General features: G+C 41.4%; 4 protein-coding genes across 14 annotated transcripts in view; 2 read left to right on the top strand and 2 right to left on the bottom strand.

The window, feature by feature from the left end:
* The window catches only part of dnm2a (dynamin 2a), a 28807-nt gene extending 20911 nt beyond the window's left edge, over positions 1–7896 (top strand). For 6 of the 9 annotated variants that reach the window (XM_085784024.1, XM_085784022.1, XM_085784023.1 and 3 more), the window contains 6 exons: positions 737–846; positions 985–1096; positions 1287–1451; positions 2323–2546; positions 3196–3459; positions 3741–6369. In XM_085784024.1, the coding sequence (XP_085640150.1) occupies positions 737–846; positions 985–1096; positions 1287–1451; positions 2323–2546; positions 3196–3459; positions 3741–3813 (948 nt within the window). In that variant the 3' untranslated portion in view covers positions 3814–6369. Of the gene's footprint in view, positions 1–736; positions 847–984; positions 1097–1286; positions 1452–2322; positions 2551–3195; positions 3460–3740; positions 6370–7031 lie in introns of those variants that run through there. The other 3 variants (XM_085784025.1, XM_085784021.1, XM_085784026.1) reach the window with 2 other exon arrangements.
* Positions 7897–7934: 38 nt separating this feature from the next.
* Positions 7935–10309, bottom strand: tmed1a (transmembrane p24 trafficking protein 1a). Its single transcript, XM_085784033.1, has 4 exons — positions 10013–10309; positions 8895–8992; positions 8531–8717; positions 7935–8387 (listed from the first exon to the last, which is right to left on the bottom strand). The coding sequence occupies exons 1-4, from the start codon at positions 10211–10213 to the stop codon at positions 8169–8171; spliced, it is 705 nt and encodes a 234-aa protein (XP_085640159.1). The 5' UTR covers positions 10214–10309; the 3' UTR covers positions 7935–8168.
* Positions 10308–14673, top strand: tnfsf14a (TNF superfamily member 14a). 3 transcript variants are annotated; one of them, XM_085784034.1, is made up of 5 exons: positions 10308–10448; positions 11971–12181; positions 13510–13543; positions 13637–13708; positions 13858–14673. In XM_085784034.1, exons 2-5 carry the CDS (start codon positions 11987–11989, stop codon positions 14247–14249), a joined length of 693 nt encoding a protein of 230 aa, XP_085640160.1. In that variant the 5' UTR covers positions 10308–10448; positions 11971–11986; the 3' UTR covers positions 14250–14673. The 3 variants fall into 3 exon arrangements, with proteins under 3 accessions (XP_085640160.1, XP_085640161.1, XP_085640162.1); XM_085784035.1 differs by lacking the exon at positions 10308–10448 and adding an exon at positions 11704–11835; XM_085784036.1 differs by lacking the exon at positions 10308–10448 and adding an exon at positions 11718–11835 and having other exon boundaries at positions 11975–12181.
* Positions 14674–18010: 3337 nt separating this feature from the next.
* On the bottom strand, positions 18011–20344 carry tnfsf18 (TNF superfamily member 18). The gene is made up of 4 exons (XM_085785594.1): positions 20024–20344; positions 19294–19356; positions 18712–18769; positions 18011–18626 (listed from the first exon to the last, which is right to left on the bottom strand). Exons 1-4 carry the CDS (start codon positions 20159–20161, stop codon positions 18280–18282), a joined length of 606 nt encoding a protein of 201 aa, XP_085641720.1. The 5' UTR covers positions 20162–20344; the 3' UTR covers positions 18011–18279.
* Between the last annotated feature and the right edge of the window lie 3282 nt (positions 20345–23626).

The following is a 23626-nucleotide window of genomic DNA, read 5'->3' as shown; positions in this document are numbered from 1 at the left end:
ACTGGGTTACGGGGGCCGGAGGGGGGGTGTGATACTGTGTGTGTGTGTGTACGTGTACAAGCGTGCATGTGTGCGAGCGCTTGTCCACATGAGTCTTCTCGTATCTTTTTGTGGTTGGACTGTTAGTTATGTCTGTACGAGTTAACGCACACACCCAAATCTCATGATTCGTGTTTGTTCAGTTCGTTCAGGCTCACGTATGTTTGTTTGTCTTTGCACGTGCAGTTAAGTATTTGTCCCTTTCTGTGTGTGTCTGTGTGTGTGTGTGTGTGTGTGTGTGTGTGTGTGTGTGTGTGTGTGTGTGGTGGGGGGCAGGGGATTGTGTGGAACTGTGAGTGATGTAACCGTTGGGCCTGTGCCGCTCTGTGTTAGTGCAGACGTAAATGCTTCCAGATGTCTCTGCTCAACAGTGAAAGCTGGCACCCCATCCCCCCAAGAACTCCCTCATGCTCCTCCTCTTCTTCCTCCTCCTCCTCCTCCTCCTCCTCCTCTCCGTCATCATATATTTCTCCAGCTCACCAGCATGGTGGTCGTCCACACAAGAGGAAATGAATTCCATTTTATCTGCTCACTGGCGAAGAAGTGTCAAAACTGCTGTCGGCTGTTTTCTTCTCTTGTTGCTAAAATATAAACCCGCTCGGTTTTGAAGATGCGGTTTCTCTTCTAGGTTTCAGGGTTGTTTTAATTGTGCGTCTGCTGCTGTAATAAACATTTCCTCTTGTGTGTCTCTCTGTAGGAAAAGGAAAAGAAGTATATGCTGCCGTTGGATAACCTGAAAATTAGAGATGTGGAGAAAGGCTTTATGTCCACAAAGCACATCTTTGCAATCTTCAACACGGAATCAAGGTCAGGGTCGTGTTTTGGTCTGAATGCACGTCGGCTCTTTTCTTTGTGCTTTTGCGCGCATTCAAATCTTTTTCTACCGAGTTAAACCTACACACACGCTCACTAGCATGTGTGTCTCTCCATTGTTTATCTATGCAGGAACGTGTACAAGGACCTTCGCCAAATTGAACTGGCCTGTGACTCTCAAGAGGATGTGGACAGCTGGAAAGCATCCTTCCTCAGGGCGGGGGTTTATCCGGAGAAGGACCAGGTATGTGGGTGTAGCTTTGTTTATCATTAAAATGAGTTAATATGGTCTTTTAATTGCACCTCCCTTTTTCTCTGGTCGCACTTCAGTGACTACCTTCACGGTGTGTGACGACAAAGAGTGAGTGTGTTTCTGCTTCATCTTTGTTGCCTGTTTGTGTATGTGTGTGTGTTGTTGTTGTTGTTGTCGTCAGGCGGAGAATGAAGAGGCTGCTCCTGCAGACACATTCTCTATGGACCCCCAGTTGGAGCGACAGGTGGAAACCATCCGCAATCTGGTGGATTCGTACATCGGCATCATCAACAAGTCCATCAGGGACCTTGTGCCCAAGACCATCATGCATCTCATGATCAACAGTGTGAGTCTGTCAGTCCTTATAGCAACCAGACATAAGCCATTAGCAGAGTGTCTGCAGGTTCTGAAACAGATTTTAAATGAGTTCAACACAGTGTGTCCCATCACAATGAAGCCTGTGTGCTCTGCTGAATACTGGATCTCTACCAGAACAATGAAAATGTGAACTTAGTAGTTTTGCGGTTCTCTGCTTGGCCTGAAGAGTTAATATTATTATACTGCACAGAGCCCATTATCCCAGCAAAGTTAACGTAGCACACTTAACTCACAAAAGGTACTCGCACAATCTGATAAACCAGTGATCTGAGCCGAGTTCAAATGAACTGCCATGTAATTAGCTCCAAATGTCACCGCGCCACAGAGCTGTGAAGAATAGTGTTTAGTTTTGCTGTACATTTTTGTAGCAGTGTTGGTCGTATATTTCATGTTAACACGAGGCCATAAACTTAAAGACACTAATTAACAGAGTTTATGATGCGTGCACACAGAGACTTGGCCACTGTCCATTTATTATGTTTTATTGTTCTAGTGAGCTCACTTGATGTCTTCCAGAAAACCAGCAACTATATACACATGCATGCACACACACGCACACACACACAGAGTCTTTCTCTTAGCCAGCATTTCCACCACTTAACAGCCCCTTTGGCCAAGATTTTGTAATATTCAGTTTGAGGACCAGTTATCTCCAGTCTCTATAAATCATTCCCTCTTGTGGTTAATTAGTTCCTTCCTTTCCCGTCTCTAGCTCTTCACTTCTCTCAACCACATTTCTCAATTTATGAACCTTTTGATCGTTTCATTTTTGGCCTCGGATGCCCCACATCTAAAAACTGTTCAGTGTCAACTTTAAATACTCCACTCTTCCCATTCAGGCGAAGGATTTCATCCACTCGGAGCTGCTGGCCTACCTCTACTCCTCTGGGGATCAGAACAGCCTCATGGAGGAGTCGGCTGACCAGGCCCAGCGCCGAGACGAAATGCTGCGCATGTACCACGCTCTCAAGGAGGCACTGCTCATTATCGGCGACATCAGCGCCAACACCATCTCCACCCCGGTACCCCCACCCGTAAATGACCAATGGATGGCAGAGGCTAGGTGAGAGAGGGGAGGGGGTGGGCATTGTAGATGTAACAGCCGGAAAACACAAACCAGATTCACAAATGAGACATTGGCATATAAAATCTAAACAAAAACTAGACATATTTTCATCTTGTGATATTATGTTTGACTGTCTGAATTTAAAAAAAAAAAAATCAATATATTAAAGGGATAGTTCAACATTTTGGCAAATTGGCCCATTGCCATATTGTCATGTATGATGTAGGTGTAGGTATTATCTAATTTGTGAATTAATTCTTTGTAACAAGGGGTAGACAATATAAGTTTGCTTCTTTCGGCCCCCTTTCATTCAAGAGTTACATTATTGTCATTATTTTTTATGAGTTTCATTTTATTTTTTGTTTTTATGCTTTTATAAATGAATTAAATAAATAAAAAAAACTGAAACTAAATTAGACTAGTCATAGCAGTAGGTTTGTTACCTTTAATTGTGGGGGCAAGCGAACAGCTCTGCTATGCTGCTCTAAAAATAGCTTGCACCAACAATTAAAGGTAACGAACTTACTGCTATGACTATAGGGGGGGAAAAAAAAGAAGAGTAACTTACTCCAGTTTTTTCCTAGAGTGTGTACAGATAAATGAGAGTCAATTATCCATGATTCATCTTCATATATTCTCCTCTCAGCCCGACCCCTCAGCGTCGGCCGCCTCCTGCAACGGGCCCGCCCCCCAGCCGTCCGCCCACTGTCCGGGGCGCAACACCAGGACCACCCATGAACCCTTCCCCCGCCTTCGGAGTCCCCCTCAACCCTTCTCCCGCCTTCGGTGCGCCACCCATCCCCTCTCGCCCGGGTCAACCCATCAACGCCTACAACAGCAGCCAGGATCCCTTCAGCGCCCCCCCACAGATCCCCTCCCGGCCCGCCCGTGTCCCACCCGGTGTTCCCAGGTACGACTTCATTTCTACGATGTGATAACCATTGATGTTTGTATTTATAGTGTAGTTTTGCTGCATTTTTTAAAATGTTTTCTCACTGGGCTCATCGTCCAGTGTCTTATCCCGTCTCTAGATTCAACGTAATTTCTTTGCTTTCATTCTCCTCTCCCTCGTAGTTCTCCCTCTGTCACGCTCTCCTTCTGTCCTCCACTTCCAATTTTCTCTCTGTCGGGTTGTTGTAGTTTCTCTATGTGAGCGCGTCTCACTCTCTATATCTTCTCTCCCCGTTGCAGCCGAAGACCCCCCGGCGCTCCTTCTCACCGGCCCACCATTATCCGCCCTGCTGAGCCCTCCCTGCTAGACTAGACCTGTGGCAAAGCCCACCTATGTGTGTGTGTTTATGTGTGGGTGTGTATCTGCACACTGTAGGGCGGGGGGGGCTCAAGGGGAGGGGCTGAACAATATCGGTGCATAATGTGCACCGTCCAGCTGTATTCATGTCTATTCAAGCAATGTTAATAAGCTGCTAATACCCTCTTTATCAGCGCACATGAAAGAAAGACGGCCCTTAACCACTTGAACATTACATTTGACTGCTGTGGAAAACGTGTAATACAAAATAAAACCCAGCTGATAAGAGGGATGCATCAGCTTCTATCAGTAGGAGACGATGTGTCGAATTCAGTCCAAGAGCTTTTTTTTAATTGTAATAACTGGTTTATTTCCTCTGACATGGTTCTTGGCAGAAGCCTTTGAAATAACTTAATAACTGTTACAGGCTGGCTTTCCTCTCCCCTCCCTCCACCTTTGTAGATCGACCCAGACGCCCAAGTCTAGATCACTGTGTAATATACACACTTAACCTGTTGATAATGTTTTACTTGGTTTTCATTTCCTAACTGATTTCATACTGAAAACCAATAGCTTATTATCACTGTTGTTATTTTGGTGGTGTCTATTACAGTTCCCCCCCCCTCTCCCTTCTTCCTTGTGTTATTTTATTTGAGCGACTTTGTCCTTTTTAATGACCGTCATAAATGTAGCTTTAAAAATGAAAACCTAATCTCAGCAACAACAAAAGAAAAAAAAACAACAAAAAGAAAAAACAAAGTGTAAAAAGACACAGGGCAAGGTTGTGTGAGACTGAGAGAGAAGCTACAGCTCCCCCCTCTGTACAAAAAACATCCTTCCACAACAAAAATACGTCGGCCAGATTGACCGTTATACTCAAAGCACTTGGAACCCATCTAACCTCAGAACAAGCCACTCATAGCAGGGATGTTGTAATCCATTACCAGAACACTATGCATGAAAACCCAGGAGAGGGAGAGAGACAGGCCGAGGGCCGCAGGAAGCTTTTTCTCTTCTAATTCTGAGTTATTAAAGCCTTGAATCTGAATCCCTTCAGTCTCAGTTGAACCCCAGCGAGGCCTGTAGCCTTTATTCATTTCTGGATTAGCTGATTCATATAGAGCAGAGCACACAGTTCAGTACAGTTTCCTCTCAGAGAGGGGAAAAATAAACTCAGCGAAGCGGTGGGGTGTGTAGATTAGGACAGATCTGTGATGGTAGAGAATAAAGATGGTATTTAGCATTTAGAAGTTGGCACATCTGAGTCTGGGCTCAGTCGTCCAGGATGTTTATTATAAACTATCAGTTCCGCTTCCATGCATTTAAAAGAATATCACTGTATATAGCTGGCCTATAAAGGGGAATTAGCACTTGTATTTCATTTAATCGCAGGGGTGACGACAAAAAAGTGTAATTATAATCAAAGCCCAACAAGTTAAAAATCCAACTGTATAGACGTGGTTACAGGAAGCACTAACACTGTCAACTCATTAGCTTTGGATGTATGGAAAAAGAGATCGGTCATCTCCAGACGCATTATTTATAACCTGGGCATTTGTTTGTTCTTTTAATGTTTTGGCTGCAGTTGTATCAGCTCTGTGTAACTATCTGCTCCTCAGTCCCCCAGGCCTCTACTGGACTGTTAATTGGGGTTCTGCTACAGGGATTAGCTGTGTAAAAAAAAAAAAAAAAACGTGGTGTATGTCGGGAGGGCACACGGGGCTGTGATTATTTGATAATGAATATCTTTTGATTGCTCTTTTGACCATTAAAAAAAAAAAACACCTTTTTAAAAAATATATCTTTAGGGTGGTAAGGGGGAAATCCGGTCAGGCGGGGAATGACGTTGGGTTACTTGGATGTTTTCCATTTGTGGTTTGATCAGTAGAGATGGTGAGCGGGTGGTGGGAGTTGTGGTGTATGAAGGCACATCCTGTCTTAAAAAGAATCTGTCTAGACTCTTCCCTGTTCTCACTGCAGAGGGATAGAAACTTAATGAGCCAACACGACAAGACAAAAGAAACGGCAAAGGTTTCAAAAATGTTCCAAAAAAAAACACAGACTCTTGAGACAGAATGTGCTTTTTTTTTTTTTTTTTTTTAAATCTTCCCCTGCATTTCTCTTCAGGTGTGGCTTTCAGTGACAGTGCCATATGGAACAAAAAACTGAATCTAAATCTCTGTATTAAACTGCACACACATTAGAGCTTCCACACGAAAATCAACAGCTCATGTGATGAGAATTATGGTAAAATAATAATAAAATACAACTTTTTATTGGCCGTTTCCCTCATGCCTGTCACTCAAGCCTGCCCTTGAGAAGCCCAGACTGTAAATGCCCTGTAAGTCATTAGGTTGTACCCTGCCTCCTTCCTCTTTCCCTCCCTCTGTCTGGATCTGGTGAAAGGGGTCGGAAACCAACCTGCAAAAATCTCTTTTTCCTTTTTGTTTTGCGAACCCTTGTCAAGTGCCTCTGTAGCAATTAATTGATTTGAATAAACAAAAATGAACTAATTTAGAAAGGAGAGTAAATAAAGAGGTGTTGTGTACAATAAAGGGACTGGCTCTGGTGGTTGGTGTCTCCTTGTGTCATGTGTGATCCTCTCTCCATCTCCTATGCTCTCTCTCTCTCTCTAGGATAAAGTAGAGCCCCTCCTGGGTTTCCTCTCCTCACTTGCCTCCCTCTCTACATCTAAAACCAATACAGACTGACATAAACCAGCACTTGTTCCTATGGCAACAGCCTGCTGGAGAGAGGCGTTGCTCAAACAGTAGTCTCCGTTGTACCTCACCGTATGTATAGTGATGAACTACAGACCGAGCACCTTCTCATAGAAGTAGTCGACTTTCCTTGTTTAAGAATTCACTCACCGCCTGGTTTTCACATTGAACCAAAGCAATGAACAAGATCAACGCTGATTCAGTGCTGTATGTAGTAGTAAAATATAAGTACAGGTTGATTTTATAATACAGGCAGTAAAAGAAGGGGTTACTTCATGTTCCCTAACATCCTTAAAGATAGATTTTTGCTAAATAAACCTCAAATCTTCAGTGCAAACAGTGTAAAAAGCAGTCTTTATTTAAATGTTAACCTTGTAGAGCTGCTGCATTAGTTCACATCCCTCCAGTGAAAGTGGAGGATAGTCCCTCTGACTGACAATGAGTGGATCCTGTGGCTTTGGCTGTCAGAGTGCATGGCTAAGACATTAACATTGGCTGATTGTTCCTGAACAGGCGCCCGGCTCCTCGACGAAACCAGTGGTGACCTCGACCGGCTTTGAAGTGGACACGAAATTGACTTCCATCAACAACATCATTGAGATCACAGAAGAAGTACTTCCAATTTCAAGTTTGCTCCAAAAGCTCCAAAAATATTGTTACAGGCCTACTCTCAGTGAAATGTACACTATTATATTATGGAGGTATCAAACTTTAAACCGAAGTAATTTATTGTGTCTAGAGTGAGTGTTATCTAAAATGTCTTTGAGCACCAAGCTGCAACAGGGTCAACTATGACTTAATGCAGATATCTAGTTTCACCTTTGTCACACAGTTCCCCAATGGACTGAAAAAGACAGATTTTTACGATGATGTGGTTTAACTCTCAGAGATAAATGACTAGATACTAAGACAGGGGCAGTTTGACTGGGAGTTTATTATCACAGCATCTGGCCTGTGATGACAGAAAAAATGCCTTTCAAGTGGTGGAGGAGATTTACAACCCAGAATGTAAATGATGGTGAAAGAAGCTGAGCGGCCTTAGTAAGTTCCTCAATGGTGTGAGAAAATCTGAGTACGCAATCAATCTTAGTCTATTGCGTACCAAACAAAAAAGCAACTTCCCTGTTTTCTGCCCATTTGACCTCCAGATGGAGAAACCAATTAGGGAGGTTGTTTGTCCTTGTCATATTTATCCCAGTAAAAATTGTAGGCCTAGTTGTGAAACAGCTCGAGGCCCGTTAAAAATGATTTTATACAGTCTTAGGAGAGATTTCAGATATTGTTGTTGCTTTGGTTTATTGTTCAGCTTCTGGTTTGATAAGATGTAATAACTGAAACTCAATAAAACAACATTGAGAACACCTTTGGTTTTCTAGCTAATCACAAATATCATTGCTGAGGGTTATTTTGTGTGTGTGTGTGTGTGTGTGTGATTGTTACATAAACCTATGTGAGTAGAATTCCTCAGCATTTACCCAATACTTTTTGCACACTACAACAACAAAAAAGTTCCCAGTGCATGTAGAATGAGTTTTCCAAATGTGTTAAAACACTTTCCCTCCAAATCATGGGGAAAGTCAGTGCCAGTGGAGGAGGCCCCCACTCTCTGCCCTGAGCTGGAGGTTATAGCTACAAACAGTTCTGCTGTGACTATGTACGGGTCTTCTTGGTGCCATCGAACAGGCCTCGCAGGGTGTAGATCTGCATGGAGGCCACGGCGAGCATGACGAGCAGGTTGAGGCAGGACCAGAAGGACACCCGCCACAGGTTGTCCTCCAGAAGGTAACGGTCCCTCGCCTCAAAGGCCCGCAGCGAGGCCTGGATCTGCCGGGTCCTCTCCAGTTGCTGGTACACAAACTCCATCCTGGCCTGGAGGGGGGAGGAGATGAAAGACCGACAGAGAGAGAGAAAGAGACATGAAAAAGAATGGCTCTGGATAAATCAAGTGGTGTTTGGAGGGAAATCATAGCTGTGGCGGATGTAACAAGCTCTTTGTGTTTTCCCTCTCTCACCCTGACGTCCTCCAGTTTGTAGGTCGTGCTGTCCTCTGTGGCGACCATGTCTGCCCACTCCTCTCTGCCCCCGACTGTGCCGCCCTGGCTGTAAATGATCACCTCAAAGAACACCATCTTCTCTGACAGCTTACTGAAGCTGTTGTCGAAACACAGCCGGTAGTCTCCATCCACTGTGGCATCCACACTGTTGGGAGAAGGGGTGGGGGGAATAACCTTCATGAAAGTACAGAAACTGGTGGTTTTTGATCACAACCTGACCTGACAAAACTGTAGAGTGTTTTTATGCAAGAGGTGGTTAATTGGTAACAAAAAAACAAAGAGATGGAGCATCACATCAAACAGAAACATTTAGGTGACCCACACATGGATGCCGTCGGATTGCCTGAAGTCAGAGACCAGTTTGTGTCCGCTGGGCGAGATGAGGGCAAAGCCGACGTCCAGGCCTGAACCAGCAATCACCTGTAAGAGAGGTTAACGCACAGGGGCAAGAGGTCAGTCAAGTAATGTCTGGAATATCCAGGTTACTCAGAATCCACTCACATATCCACTGTTATCTTCTCATTTTCATTCCAGACGCACAGCTCGCAGGCTCAGGCTTTAATCAGGCCATGCGGGCCAACGGCTGTCTGAAATTTAAATGAAAGGCCTGATAGTGCACTGAGTTGAGGAGCAACAAAGCTAACACTCTGGTAACAATACAACAGCTTGGGTCTGGAAATTATTTACCTCAATGTAGGGCACTGCCCCCACTTAGACCTTTAGTTAAAGAGCTGTATGGATGCATTGAACCTGAGAGAATCAATGCAGTCAATGCATGATCTGTTGTTGTGTCTCAAAGTTAAGCTCTACATCACACAACAGCAGGAGAAACAGACAGAGACCTCCACATCCGCACAGCATCGTGTGTCAGCTGCTCCGGTGAAGATGCCCGACGACTGTGGTGCCTAATGGCTCCTTTGTATCCTGACTGATACTGTGACACATGCACAGGCTGAGGTGAGATAGCAGCAATGCAAAGGTCATGACCATAAAGTCACTCAAGGACACTTGATGACACATGATGAGTGACTTGAGACACGTTTGCCTTTGTTTGAATTGAATTGAATTGAATTTTGCAATTCATTTTGCTGGATCTAACATGTTTTAGTTGTGTACAAGTGAGTTTGTGCTGCTTCCTGATGGATGTTGAATACTTTATACATGTATTTTTGCAGTGCCTTTGGAACCAGCTGTATATATTTTTTGTGTGCTTTTCCTCATGTCTCATTTGAGCGTCTTCAGCAGCAGAAGTGAAGGTTCTTATCTCTCTGCAAGCAGGTACAAAGTCCACACTGTTCAGTTGTTTTTTTCTTTCAGTTAGGCGTTCGATGATTCACAAACTTAAATAAACAAATCCAAAAGGTCAAACTCAATACTACACTGTTACTGTCACTACAAGACGGACAAGAAAGAGAAAGATAGATAGAAAAGTGTGTTAACCTGATATTCAACTTCCATGCTGCCGTTCTCCGTGGTGGTTTGGTAAAAACACTCTGTGGTGCCAGCAGGCAACAGAAATGTAAATGTCATGCCATGATTTGTCCCCAAACCCAAAGTCAAGTCCACACTCAGAATAACACATGCCAGCAAACACAGCTGTGCAGACACATCCTGATCTTTCATCGTACGCTGGCAGAGCATAGTCCATTTACTCCACTTTGTGCAAAATAAAACAGCCACTCTGTAGGTCACTTTCTTTCATACTGGGGAGAGGAGCCTGACAGTCACCGCTTCCTTGATCAAAAGCTGAATGAGTGGAGTCAGTACCTGTGTCGACCAATAGAGCTCCACATGCAAAACTGAAAAGCAGAAGGTGTCAAGGTGCAACAGGATCTGTTAACACCTGGAGGATAAAGCCCTGCACAGTTAGAAAGAGGTACTTTGCATTTTTTTAATATAATTTCATCACATTTAAAAACTTCTTTTTAACCCTTCTTTATAATTGTATAATGTATAAAAATTGGTATTTATATTTACTCTACTGATTACCTCTAAGGAATTACTGCAAATGTACTTGTCATGTCCTATTATATCCTTTAGGTGGCGCTGTGGGTGAAAGCAGGCAAAATCTAGGCCGTAACCTTGATAGGATTGTGGGTGTTGGTCCATGTGTCAGTGGCAGGATTTTGCAATAGTGATGTATGTGTTTGATGTTTTTAAATCTACATGCAGGACAGGTTTTGAAAGTGTAAGTTTAGTTAGGGATCCAAATGCAGACAACAACAAAGTGAAAAGATTAAAAAAAAAAAAAAAAAAGATTGATAAAAGATGAGAAGGATGTATTAAAGTAGAACAAAAACCGGGAGACCAAAAACAAACAAACAAAAAACATGGAACCCACAAGGTAAGTTACTTGGAAATAAAAACCAGAAATGACAATTACCAAAGTAAACTGTTAATCACTGATCTCACGCCTATACAACAGCCACTTTATCAAATGTCATCCAAATGTTTAGAAGCTGAACTTCCTCCTTCACCTCCTACATTAACTCTGAATCCATTTGGTGTCGAGGAATCCAGTAAACAGAAGCTGTATGTTATTTATCAATACAAAGTACTGTGGTATGTAAGCATGCAGTCCTTCCAGAGCCTTTACTGCTGATGCATTAGAAATAATTTCTCACAAGGCCTGTAGCTGCAGAAGTTTTGTTCACTTCCAATTATCACATAAAACCACATTTCTTTACGAGATGAATAACCTGTGTCGTATCAGCTCATCACAATTAGCATTTGTAAATGATTTAATCACACTGGCCCCAACACATGACTCACAGCTCTGCACACTCCACTGCAACAACAAGGCACACAAGATAAACATTTTCCACAAAATAATAAGATAAGCGGCTGAGATTTTAATCTTGCAATACATTTTGGGTCATAACTGTTGCAATCACGCGTGAGACAACCCACAGACAGTGTGTAAGCAAGAGAGGAAGTGTGAATGAGATGTTTCAACACTGCTTTTACAGTGAAGTGGGAGGGTTTAAAGGGGAGCTTGCTTGCATCTAGCTGTGTCTCCCTTTTGTTGCCATCTACCTTGAGGTTTTGTCACTGATCGCTGGTCAGGTTTTTGCATCTGTGTTAGAAGTACTGACACCAGCGAGTGTCGTTTCAATGTTTGCAGCTGACGAGTGCAGACAGACAGGTCCACCGCATCTCGGACGGCCCCCTTTTTGAAGGTGTGATACAGCTCAAGCTTTCTGAATCTGAGTCTGTTCTGCATCTGACTACTTATCAGCCATCTCCACTTGAACCAACCGCAAGTGAGCCCACCCATTTTGTTGCTTCTTCACACTTCTCCGTCTCTCAGGTCTTAAGTTTCCACAGTCCCCTTTGAAGCTGCGCCTTCTGACAACTTCTTGAGGATACTTAGACTCTTTTTTTTTCTCCACTTACAGACAGAGCGCTGCTGGTATGGCCAAGGATGAGCATCCCCCTGTGTTTATGGTGGACACCCATACCACGAGGCCTCCATTGCCACCCAGGCTGGGGCAGAGGAAACAGCAAATAGGGCCAGCACAGACCCTGCTGTTCTTGCTAGTGAGCGTGGCGTTGTGCGGCATAGCCATAGAAGCCTGCCTCCTCTACAATCTGTACCAAAAGGAATCTGTGAGTATCAAATATCTGTGTCTATTACTTCCTATTCAATCCTGCTGCTTCACCCAAAAATGAATGTCACGGTTTGTGCTTTTTTGTTTCATCACGATTCTGAATGTCACTGCCCTCATGAGATCTCATTCAGCTTTAACAAGCTCATTTTCACTTTCACCAGTCTTTTTTTGTCTCACCCTTTCTCTTTCAGTCACGCTCTCAACTGAACTCTTTGTTTCCATGAGTCTTATGTATCTACTGAAATGCACAAGTATAATTACTTAAAGTAAATTCACATTGTATAGACGCTAGTGAGGTACCATGTATAGACGGAAATATCAGAGTGACCTTGGAACATAAAACAATGTCAAGAAATATTTTCACAAACTGTATTGGTGATGAGAAAATTACTCTGTGGGTGTAAAATTTCAACACTGTGAGTTTTATCAGTGAAATGTACAATACAAGGAAGAAATAGTCACAGTCACATTTCTTGATATTAGTATTTCCGTGTTTGCTGCTTTACTTCTTCAATCAAAGCCGAAGTATTTCCTGTCCAGCAGTTTGTTTTTTGATCACAGATTCTGCCAAAGTTTCACGATGGAGTTCTGGTCTTTGGCATTTGGTCAGATTAAAGCAGGGCCACATCTCAGAGCTTCTTATTTCTCATTATTTATTTGTTTTGTGATGCAAGACAAAATGCGTATCCATAAGTAAAAGCGAAGGACAGAAACAAGACTGACATTTACTCCAAATATTTGAAGGATTGTTTCCCTCCAAAAACTGCTGACAGTGAAATTATTTCACTATCATGGGCAAGAAAGTGGAACAGAGATGGAGAAGTAAATTTAATATCCGGACCATTTAATAAGAACTTCATTGACGTACCCAAGAGGGGCGGGGGGACAGTTAATTTTCCATGATGGTCACTACTTTCTTCGTATCGTGACTCAGCCTCTAGTTTCCCTCATGTAAAGGCAACATTCATGGGTTTGGGGGGAGGGGGAGGGGGAAGGGGACATAGTGTTCTTGGTCTGACACGGTGAAGCGCAGAAAGGTACATGAGCTGTAAAAGCAGGGCATGGTGTAGAGAAGGAAGTGGTCTACTTCCTGTCATCTAACCTTTGCCCGTTACCAGAAACACAGACCTGTCCTACTTACTTATGCAGAAAGATTAAACCATAGAAAAAAAGTAGCCTGTAATTGCAATATAGGTTTTATAATGAGAAGACCTGATATAAAGGTCATGATTGCACCTGCATACGTGTGGTGCATGTTCGCAAAACATGCATGCACACGACGCACATAGCTGAATGTTTTTTTTTGTTTGTTTCTTTGCATTGCAGGACGCCTCAGCCTGGTCCTCGAAGCAAAGCGGAGGTACGTCTCAGCACCTTTTACCGAGGTCACTTAAGTGAATAACTAACTGTTACTTAATCCACATTAGAGACACTGTCTGTGTTCCTCACACAGGTGCTGATCTTGTTCCCACTGCGCCGCCTGGTTATGATATTGCTCCATCCAAACCAGTTGCACATCTGACAGGTGAGAGCAGAGTTGTTGTCATGACCATCACACATTTTTATGTTCAGTAGATTAATAGGGCAGCAAATCAAGTTTTTCCAATTGTCACAGGAGTTGTTGTAATTTAAAATCATTAGACCTCACTGCTGTTGTCTTCTTATTTTCTTCAGATGGTCACGATGTAGTCCATAAACCACACATCATGGCATGGAGCATAGTCTCTGAACCCCTCGTCTATGAAATGACCTACGATAAGGATAATGGAGCTCTTATCATCCAGAAGACGGGTTTTTACTTTGTTTATACAAAGGTTTTCTTCAGAAATAATAATGTATTCCACCATTCTGTTGTTAAACATACTGTAAAGTATCCTGATGAAATCACCCTGCTGCAGTCCAGGACATACTCCAAAGCACATGATCCCATATGGCGCTCCAACAGTTATCTGGGTGGAGTGTTTTACCTTGAAAAAGACGATTCAATTTATGTTAATGTCAGCAGCACCACAAAGATTGAGCGACATGGATCCTATGAGAATGTCTTTGGTGCATATATGATATAAACATCACACTGATAATCATCTCCATCACTTTGGAGTAAGAATAACTATAAGATGGTATAATCTTCTCAGGGATTAATTGTGATTCTTTGTAATGTAAAAGCAGGTCCGCAACTTCAGCAAGAGCTGAAGGTGCGAAACCTCCTTGGGCTCAGAGTGCAATGAAAGTGTGCGGTGCAATAATGGAGGCACGTTTTATATATTGTTTCATATCGTATATTCACATGGATCAGTTTTTCTAAATTTCATATTGTTATTCCGTATACATAGGCACTGTGCTAAAATTAAAAAAAAACATGTATATTTTTATTCTTGCTGTAGCTAACGTTTCTGCACATTATTAATTTATTCTTTTACTGACACGATTGTTTTGATTCTGCTGTATTTATGTACAATATATAACAAAAAAATAAACAAAGATCATGTACTGTATATTAAAAAAACGAAAAGAAAAGAAAAAAAAGTCTGCTGGTTGTGTCAAGCTCTCTCAGGCCAGTAAGTAGCTCAACTCAGCTCATTTCCTGCTCTTACAGGTGCAGGAGCCTTTGCTGAGGGGTCTCAGTAGCATCGAAAGTCACACCAACTCAGCCCGACCACACGACTCACACTGTACAGAAGGGTTTTTTATTTTTTATTGCCACAGTCAAACAATGAGGACATGCTATAATAGTGGATTTTGCAGTGCAGCAGTTAGGGTTACCTCTATGACGAAGGTGCATGATGTTCACATCAACATGTTTACCTTTTACTGTAATGGAATGCTGAATGCTTTCACTTCGTCACCATGGCGACAGGCGTGCATGCTGACATATGCCGTCGTACAAAAGCCTCATCACTCTTTGAGGCTTCTGTGAGTGCGTGTGTGTCATACGTAGCTCTCATGCAGTCCCTGGTGCTCTTTCCCTTCAGCTGTGACTGTTCGAAGAAGCCGCTCTTGAAAAACACCCACAGAGTTGTATATTTGTAAACCTGGGAGGAAGTGGCAGTGGGGGCCGCTGGGGTGGGGGAAGGTGGTGGAGGGGTGTCAGCGGCAGATTGCCTGACTCACTTTCCAACCCCAGACCTAGGTAGCAATGACTGGTGAAAATGCACTGCGGTGTAGGACTCTCTCTTTCTCTATGTGTGTATGTAAGTGTGTTCACAGGTGGGAGTGGAACTTAAGCGAACATCACACTCATTTTCCCTTTGCCGTGTGTTTGTGTTTTGTTCAACCCTGTAAAACAGTGAGAGTTTAGGCTGTAGTTACAGTCTAGAATCTGGCAAACATATGGTAAACAAATTATCCGTCAAACCCAATAAACCCATGAATGACTTGACCTCGATTCTGAATCATTTTAAAGTTCGCTGCTTCTCATACGTGTGTGTGTGTGTGTGAGTCATTATCTTCCAGCGGTGGCTGACCTGCAATGTGTGAGAGAGACAGTAGTAACAAAAGAGGGGGAGATGTATCAGCTGTGTGGTTGAGTTTCATGTATTTGTCCTTTTTTTCTTTCTCTCAGCCTTAACTTTGGTCTAGACGTGACTTTTACAGAGAATGTGTGTGGGATGAGAGTATAACAGGCTTTAATCACAAACTAATTATTCACAATTCAACATACGAAACAAACATGTTCCAGTGAAACAGCTGAGCTGTGCTGTCAAGATATTAATCTCCAGAGATGCTGTCATGTGTCTACACGCAAATTTGGAAACAAACCACCAGATTTTTGTAGAAGGCTTCTTTGTACAGTACGTGATGCTTAGAGCAACTTTTTTTTTTTAAATAAGAAAAGTAAAAGTGAAAGAGGTGGGCTTGGTACGCAGCTAAATGCTGTCCCCTTGTGTTTGCCTCTAGATCAAGTAGAGAACAGTGGAGTGATGATATGTTAATTATCTGAAAGCAGGTGGTTTGTTTTGTTCAGTTTGATAAAAGAAACCCAAATCTTGTTCTCATAGGATTGATAGTGTATAATGTCTGCAAGGTTTGAAATCGGGTGGTTTGGTTTTGATTTTGCTCTGTGTAACAGAAATCTTGCCTCATTTCTTGTATCATGATGCGATACAAGCCCGCAGTGACTTATCAGTCACCGAAAACCACTGACAAATAACAGCAGTGCTTGAAAAAGTGTGTTTCTCAATGATTACAGGGTGACAACGTACACAAGATCTCACAGTGATGGTGTAGTGTGGGAAGCCAGGGCAGGGACAAAACAATCTATGCAAATGTTTCTAATAGATGACAGACAGAGTGGGCGGTAACCGGGTAGGTCTGTTATCTGCATTCAAACTCAACATCTCGGACCTTCTCCATGGTGTAACCGAAAGCTGTGGTGGCAGCAGCTAATACAGCGAGTGGTATGCAGAGATATGGGACTATGGGGCTGAGGTTGGAAGAGTTTTCAGATGAAACATATAAGTTGGAAATTATGTATCTTGCTTGTTTGTAATGACTAATATCATGTTCCAGTGACCTTTAACTGTTTATTGTGTTGATGTAGGTCAGTAGATATGCTGCCTGATGTTTGGATAAAGAGCAGAGTTGGGTTGGTTTTGGTTTTTCAGAATCTGGTGGGCATATTCTTCGAGAGCACAGAGCAGGGAGGGTCCCGCTGCATCTGCTTATTAGTGATTCAATAATTGCGGGGTCCCACAGTGACCTTGTGCTCTCTCACTTTCACTTTTTCTCCAGGGTCTTGAAAGTGACTCAGTCAAAAGCTTTAATTCATCACCGTAGTTTCACTCACTTCACATATTATTTAAACAAACAAACAAAAAACAAGAAGCGGCATAAAGTAGATATAGATTTTAATTCAAAATGTATTACAAGGGGGTAGTTATGTTGATGTAGTCAGATGAAAAATACTGTATGTTGAATAGCTTCAAGGGCAAATGCAAATGCCATTAAAAAAAAAAAAAGGAGCATAATCATACTGGAAATATGCACATTACCAGGGACACAAGCAACAGTGAAAATCATTTACAAAACCAGATATTTCTTTCAACATCTCTTCACACGTGAAACTTTCCACATAAACCACCATGACTCGTGATTTCATGTCTCATTATGTGTGATGCAAGTAGTGAAGAGGAATCGGAAGTCAGTCCTGTCAAATCATTTCACTTTTCATATCAAATCCTGATCCTGAAAATAGACACTAACATCTGCAGGCAACTCGGCTTCTTACTTTGACATTGTTAATAAAGAAATGAATCCTCTTTGTTAGTTTGTCACAGATTAGAAAAAATAAATTCACACTATGATGTTTTGAGAAAATATAGATATGTATAAGTCCGAACTTTTTTTAACACTTGATATACATTATCATTGCAATAACTGATAAAGAAATCACTGCATATACTTTCCAGAGACTTACTGACAATATAATGCATGTTAGACAATGTCACACAGTGACATACATTCATGGGTTATTGTCTGACATGTACATGGAGTTTTGTTAATCCCTTAAAACCTGCTGGCCCACCGGCAGGCCCAGCATGCAATGGAAGCAACGCAACCTTCAGGCCGGTGGATTTTAAGGGGGTTAAATACAGTATATTCCTGCATACTGTGTGTATTGATGGTCCAATAAATAAATACAACATAAATATGTAATTCATACAGTTTAAAACATCATCGAGTAGCTATTAGGAGCTATACATTCTTGGAGTGAACTATGACACATTTCCAATGTAAGAGACTCCAACAAAGAAAGTAAGACTGATTCATTTGGACCACTGGCATGGTACTACAGCTAAATAGTTTGAATTATATATATAAAAAAACAAAAGTCCTCCATCAAGAACAAGAGCAGAGAAACAGATTTGTAGTGATGACTTCCACCCTTGAAGAATCCTGGAACTGCTGCATGGTATATTTTGTTTACTGACCAAAACAACTGGACATTGAATCAGTGTAAATTCTCTTGGTGTGGAGTTTTATTTTTAATAGACCAGAATTTGAAGGGGTGAGGTGAGGCTTTTGCCCAGTTCATACCATCATTGCATCTCACTAGGGTCATTGGGTCCTGCAGAGGAAGAGCTTATCAGAGCTGCATCAAGGCCTGCTCATGAAGATGACATTCATGTAGGTTAAATATGCAATATTATCAATAGGTAGAGTTTTCGGGTGGACCTCCAGTTCTCCTCCAGCAGACAGCGACTCTGCTTTGCTGAGGAGGCCTGTGCTGCATGTCTTGTTATTGATCCAGCCCTGCAAGAGGTCTTTTCCCTTCCACTTCAACGAGACTGTTTGACTGTCTTTGCATGGAGATTTCAGTGTCACCTGAAGAATCAGCAAGTAGTATCCGTCTTTATGTATGGTAAGAGCTTCTCCTTCTTCTGCGATCAGGTCTGTATCTCCTTCCTTTGCACGCCATAATGGTCTGTTGGGATTTTCTTCGACTTGGGAGAAAAAATGTTTTATTATATATTAAGTACAATATCAAACATTATGGGTTTGGAAATACATTAAATAGGTCAGCTTTACCATAAGTGATCTCATAGGTCAGCATTTTGCCAAAGGGGCGGTTGGGCTTAGAGGTGGGCTGTAGAAAAAGGAAAGAAAAGAGGAGAAAAGAAAATCTCAATCTCAAAATATGAACATGTAATGTGGTGCCAGCATGGCTCCCACAGTGACTCACAGATCAGCAAAACAGAAGCCGCTTTTATTTTATGTGTGTTTCACACGGTGATGAAACAGGTTTCTCCAGCTTAAAAGTGAGAGCAAAATAGATTGTGCATAAACTTCAGAGGGAAAATAAAGACACAACATTTCAGTTTAGTGGCATTTCCCCGAATGTGGCAATGACGTCACTGTGCTTCCTCCAACAGATGAGGAGAGCGGTTAGACTGACTGACACTAACGCAGAAGAAACAGAAGGCATGTGAGATACTGGATTTGCATATCTGGAATACTGGAGTTTCAAAAGTACAGAAAAATAAAGCAAAAAAGACCAAACAAGCAAACAACAACAAAAAAATATTTCATCCTAATCACATTCATAAACATAGCACAACAACAATCAGGCCAACAGTAAAAACACAAACTTCGAAGCTGTGGTTATCTTACCGAAGTTGCATTGTTTATCTGGTAATGCTTTTTGTACTCTGCTTCTCCAGCACAGTTCTGACACTGGAGAAGGAAACAAAATAGGCTTACTGTATAACAAATATTGCAAGAAGATAGTAAGTGCTGGTGAATGTAGTTTGATCAAACTGTCAAATTGTTGATAATATTAAGCCACATGGTATTTGAAAGTTATTTTTGTAACACAAAGCAACGTCTATTGCAGGGATTCCCCTGTAAAATACTTGAGCTAACCATTGTAACACATTTTCATAGAAGTCAAGCATAATGCTAAATATGCAGTATCTATAAATTATTGTTTTCTATGTTGTGTTGTTTTGTATCAGCTCTGGATTTTCTGCCGTAGAGTGACAGGGGTCGGTATGCAGCTGTAGACCACAGACAGAGGTGTCTCTGTCACCTGCTGAGCTACTATCAAAACCACAAGAAAGAACAGAAGCGAATCTGAATCTGATGTATGTGAGCCAAATGTATGTTTGTTTGTTTTGTCATAGGGGTTCCTGATTATCTCTTGAAAATTTGATAAACATATTTAAAGAAAAAAGAAAGAAAGAACAGAAGTACAGCTCAGGTATTTTAACATACCAGCGCTCACAGTCATCTTCCATACTCTACATTGTCTCAATCATTCAAAAGTGAGAGGCCTGCTGAAGGCGTATTGACACAAGGTTATAAAGTTTAAACCTCACTGTAAATGACCTTACAGTAAGACTGAAAATTCAATCTGTCTCACCCGGCTGTGATGTCCAGCTGTGAAGAAGAAGATGATGAATGCAACTTGAACAATGGAGAGGATGGTGGCCCACAAGAGGAGGACGTGAGTCAGGGAATGCTGGATATGCTGTGGCATTGTCAGTCCGACGGCAGCGCTCAGAGTTGCCTGAGCCTGGGGAGAGCAGGAAGACAGATGATAAGAGCTGACGAATGTGTAAGTCCTGAGTTTCCTCTGCTGTGCACCAAAGCAAAGTGTGCGCGTACGCTTCCTGAGCTCAGTCTGTGCATATGATGAGGACGTCTAGATGTGTGAGGGTGTTCTACCGTGCCCTGAGTATCTATTGAACAAAGAGGAATCCAAGTGGTACTTCCCCCTGTATGTTACTGTAGTGCTGAAAGCAAATAGCAAGCCCAGATTCTATCTGCATCTTGGGGCTGGCCCTTTTATTCTAGCTACTAACCACATTGACACAAAAAGAAGGAACAAGTCTCACTATCAGGGAGAAAAGGAAGGATTGAAGAACTGACATTCTTTTCAGGGTGAATCATTAAGTTCCTTATTTATTTTGAGACTTTAATAAGACTTTGTGCTGCCTTGCTGTTTTTCAAATTTTCCCCAGATTTTCTGCAGATTTTCTTCACATGACTTTACATAACATGTTGTTAAGTACTACACTTATAATTCATCTGGAGTAGGGTAATGTACAGAATGTGAATAAGGGTTGATTAGACCAATTAGCACACAATAATAGGATTTATGAATTTAGCATTTATATATTACAACTTTTAGGGTTAGGGTAGCTAGATTTTGACCATGTATCTCTGTACACTTCTTCCATTAAAAGCTTTGTGGGAAAAGTTAATAAGACCAGAAACTACAGAGATGAAAAGACACCTTTAATATTACCTAATTCTATATCATTTAATATAATATTATTAGCCATGTATTTCTATTTAAATAATCAGCATTATCTCACCTGACAGATGGTGAAAGGAGAACAAATGTCACAGTTCATTTAGTAGTTGCTAAATGTCATCAGATGTTGTTTATTATTTGCACTTCTTGAAAATTCCCACCTCTGTCTAAATTCTAAGTTGAGGTCAGTAGCTGTGGTTTCACTTTCTCTGTTAGCACTTCACGGGGGGAAAGTTTCGTGGCAGCAAAACAGGATGAGTTTTGGTTCAGGTATGTGTCATCACAGACAAAATGACACCTGTGGTAGGAGGACATCTGTACAAATGGCAATGGTCACATAGCACAGCAGCAAGAAACATGCCCTGACTTGTTACTGACTTTGGTAGGATTGTGTTTTATTGAAATAACGGTGGACAGGATGTAGCCTACTGTAGAATACCATGTGACATTGAATGAGAAAATAAAAATAGCAGTTGGTTATTGAGAACCAGTACTGTAGGCCTACTGTCCGGTGTTTAACTCACAATGGAGAAATCCCTGTTGTGTTTCATGGCCTGTAATGACACATGCCATGGTAATACAGTGGGAACTTAGATTGCTGCAGTAAAATTGTGCAGCATTTTCAGGGTGATGTAAACCGAGCCAAATGGTGCGATCCTTAATGAATCATAGTTTAATTTGAGAGACACAAAGGAAACCCAGTGTGACAAATAAGATAGCAGAATACCAAAATAGCTGATGTGCCACTTTATGAGCGTGGGACAGGATGGACACCTTCAATAGAGGAAATGGTGAGATGAAATAGAAATATCAAAGAAGGATGGAAAATGATATCAGAGTTTCCTGAGGGTGATGACACTTTATCACGGTGACTCCACCCATCTTAGATGCACTAGCCTATTTAATTACTACTGTTGATATGCTTTATTTACTTCCTCTGACTCTCTCACCCATTAAATGACGACTTACAGCCCTCTAGTGGATGTAAATCAATAATACAATACAATACAATACAATACAATATGAGGCATAACAAAGCGTCAAACTTTAGAACTAAATACAATGTGGTTTGTGCAATATTATCTCAACATATAGTAAATGCAGTCAGAACTGTCGTACTGTGATAAAACACATGTGAACCACTGTCTACTGTACTACATCGATGAGGGATTCCCCAAAGACGGGTGAAAATACAGCTGTGGTGTAGACACGTGCTTCTGAAGATGTTCATATAGGCTACAGTGGACATAAGGATAATTGTGACTTTTATGCGTCCAAAATCTTCACCATAAGAAGAAAACAGAATTTTTTAAATGGAAAATTATCAGCAATAGCTATTTTGTTATCACTTCCTGTTTTGTTTTGTTTTTTTAATTTCCATTCGTCATTTTCCCTTCTGATTGAGGGTTTTGTGTAATATTTTTGCATGTCCTCTCTTAGGCTACTCAAAATCAAAAGTTTCCCCTATGAAGATTTCTCATGAAAGCAGAACAGCTTGAGGGCTTTTACTATGATGTAGCTGCAGACGTGTGAAGCATACAGAGCATTTCTTTACATGGTGAGGACTGAAGCTGCTGAAAAATGTTAGTGCTTATAGATTTGTTTAATTAACTGTAAATCAGGAAATGTGAGAATGACAAAACAAGCATGACTGACTTTCAAGGTTTTCCTTTATAGGCGGGGAGACCGTCTAGTTTACATGGGGCTCATTCAATTATAATTACAAAAGCAGATGGAAAAGAGATAAAGAGCTTGCAGGTACTTTTCGGTTTTCAATTTCATTCTCAGTTCATGAACTTAAGTGTTTTCTTATCCATGGCAAGTTTAAACATTTACCATTCTGACTTATTGGATCCCATATGTGGCCATAAATATTAGGAGAAAGAAATAATAGAATAGAATAGAATAGAATAGAATAGAATAGAATAGAATAGAATATACTCTATTCATCCCACAGGGGACATTCGGTATCTAGCAGTGCTCAAAACACACAAAACAAAGAAACACACACACACAGCTAGACAATACATAAATAAAATCAGATAGTATAAAAACAAATCAAGCCCAGACAGGTTAAAAGCATTATGAAAGCACCATTATTGCACTCAAACCTAGTCCTGATAAAAGCAGCAAAATTACTGCCCAGACAGACAGAAAGACAGAAAGAAAGAAAGAAAGAAAGAAAGGGGGTGAAACAACTGGATCAATCATTCAGAAAAAAACTTATTATTAAGACATTTAGACCTAACGATTAATAAAAATAAAAAAAAGAAGAAGAAAAAAAAGATGTCAAATTATTGTAATCGATAGGCTACTAAAAAGTCTTTAAGTATGGCCACAACAGACTATAAGTAGCTGTATCTGTAATAAACAGCAGTCATTGCATTCACAGTATCCCAATCGTGAGAACTGTTCTTTCAACAGCAGCTGTGCCTGTGTCTTTACACCAGGTGGCAGGACATCTCTGGTCTAACAGAGACATTACTGTAGTAAAAACCAGGAGCTGATCACTGACAAATCGGCCTATGTAGCTAATTGATTAATTCAAGATTGCTTGATTGAACCATTCTGACAAACTTTTCAAAACAGACAGTTTTCCTGAGTTGTATTTCATGTGTTCAGATTGGGTTTGGCCTATTTGTCTGTGAATTTGTCTGGTGCATTGGCAGAGAGTCAAACACCAGG

Source organism: Trachurus japonicus, chromosome 8 (genome assembly GCF_045865225.1).
Source record: "Trachurus japonicus isolate A0001 chromosome 8, Traja_1.0".
NCBI lineage: Eukaryota > Metazoa > Chordata > Actinopteri > Carangiformes > Carangidae > Trachurus > Trachurus japonicus.
This window is presented reverse-complemented; position numbering and strand designations above follow the sequence as displayed.

Bases quoted from the DNA above. Each gene is read 5' to 3' on its own strand.
- tmed1a (XM_085784033.1), bottom strand. From the start codon at position 10,213: ATGCTCTGCCAGCGTACGATGAAAGATCAGGATGTGTCTGCACAGCTG. The intron at 8,993-10,012 runs GTTAACACACTT...CCTCTCTTACAG, and splicing joins GCATGGAAGTTGAATATCAG to GTGATTGCTGGTTCAGGCCT. The intron at 8,388-8,530 runs GTGAGAGAGGGA...TCCCCCCTCCAG, and splicing joins ACAAACTGGAGGACGTCAGG to GCCAGGATGGAGTTTGTGTA.
- tnfsf14a (XM_085784034.1), top strand. From the start codon at position 11,987: ATGGCCAAGGATGAGCATCCCCCTGTGTTTATGGTGGACACCCATACC. The intron at 12,182-13,509 runs GTGAGTATCAAA...TTTGCATTGCAG, and splicing joins ATCTGTACCAAAAGGAATCT to GACGCCTCAGCCTGGTCCTC. The intron at 13,544-13,636 runs GTACGTCTCAGC...TTCCTCACACAG, and splicing joins GTCCTCGAAGCAAAGCGGAG to GTGCTGATCTTGTTCCCACT.
- tnfsf18 (XM_085785594.1), bottom strand. From the start codon at position 20,161: ATGCCACAGCATATCCAGCATTCCCTGACTCACGTCCTCCTCTTGTGG. The intron at 19,357-20,023 runs GTCTTACTGTAA...TTCCTTCTCCAG, and splicing joins TGAGACAGATTGAATTTTCA to TGTCAGAACTGTGCTGGAGA. The intron at 18,627-18,711 runs GTAAAGCTGACC...TTTTCTCCCAAG, and splicing joins GACCTATGAGATCACTTATG to TCGAAGAAAATCCCAACAGA.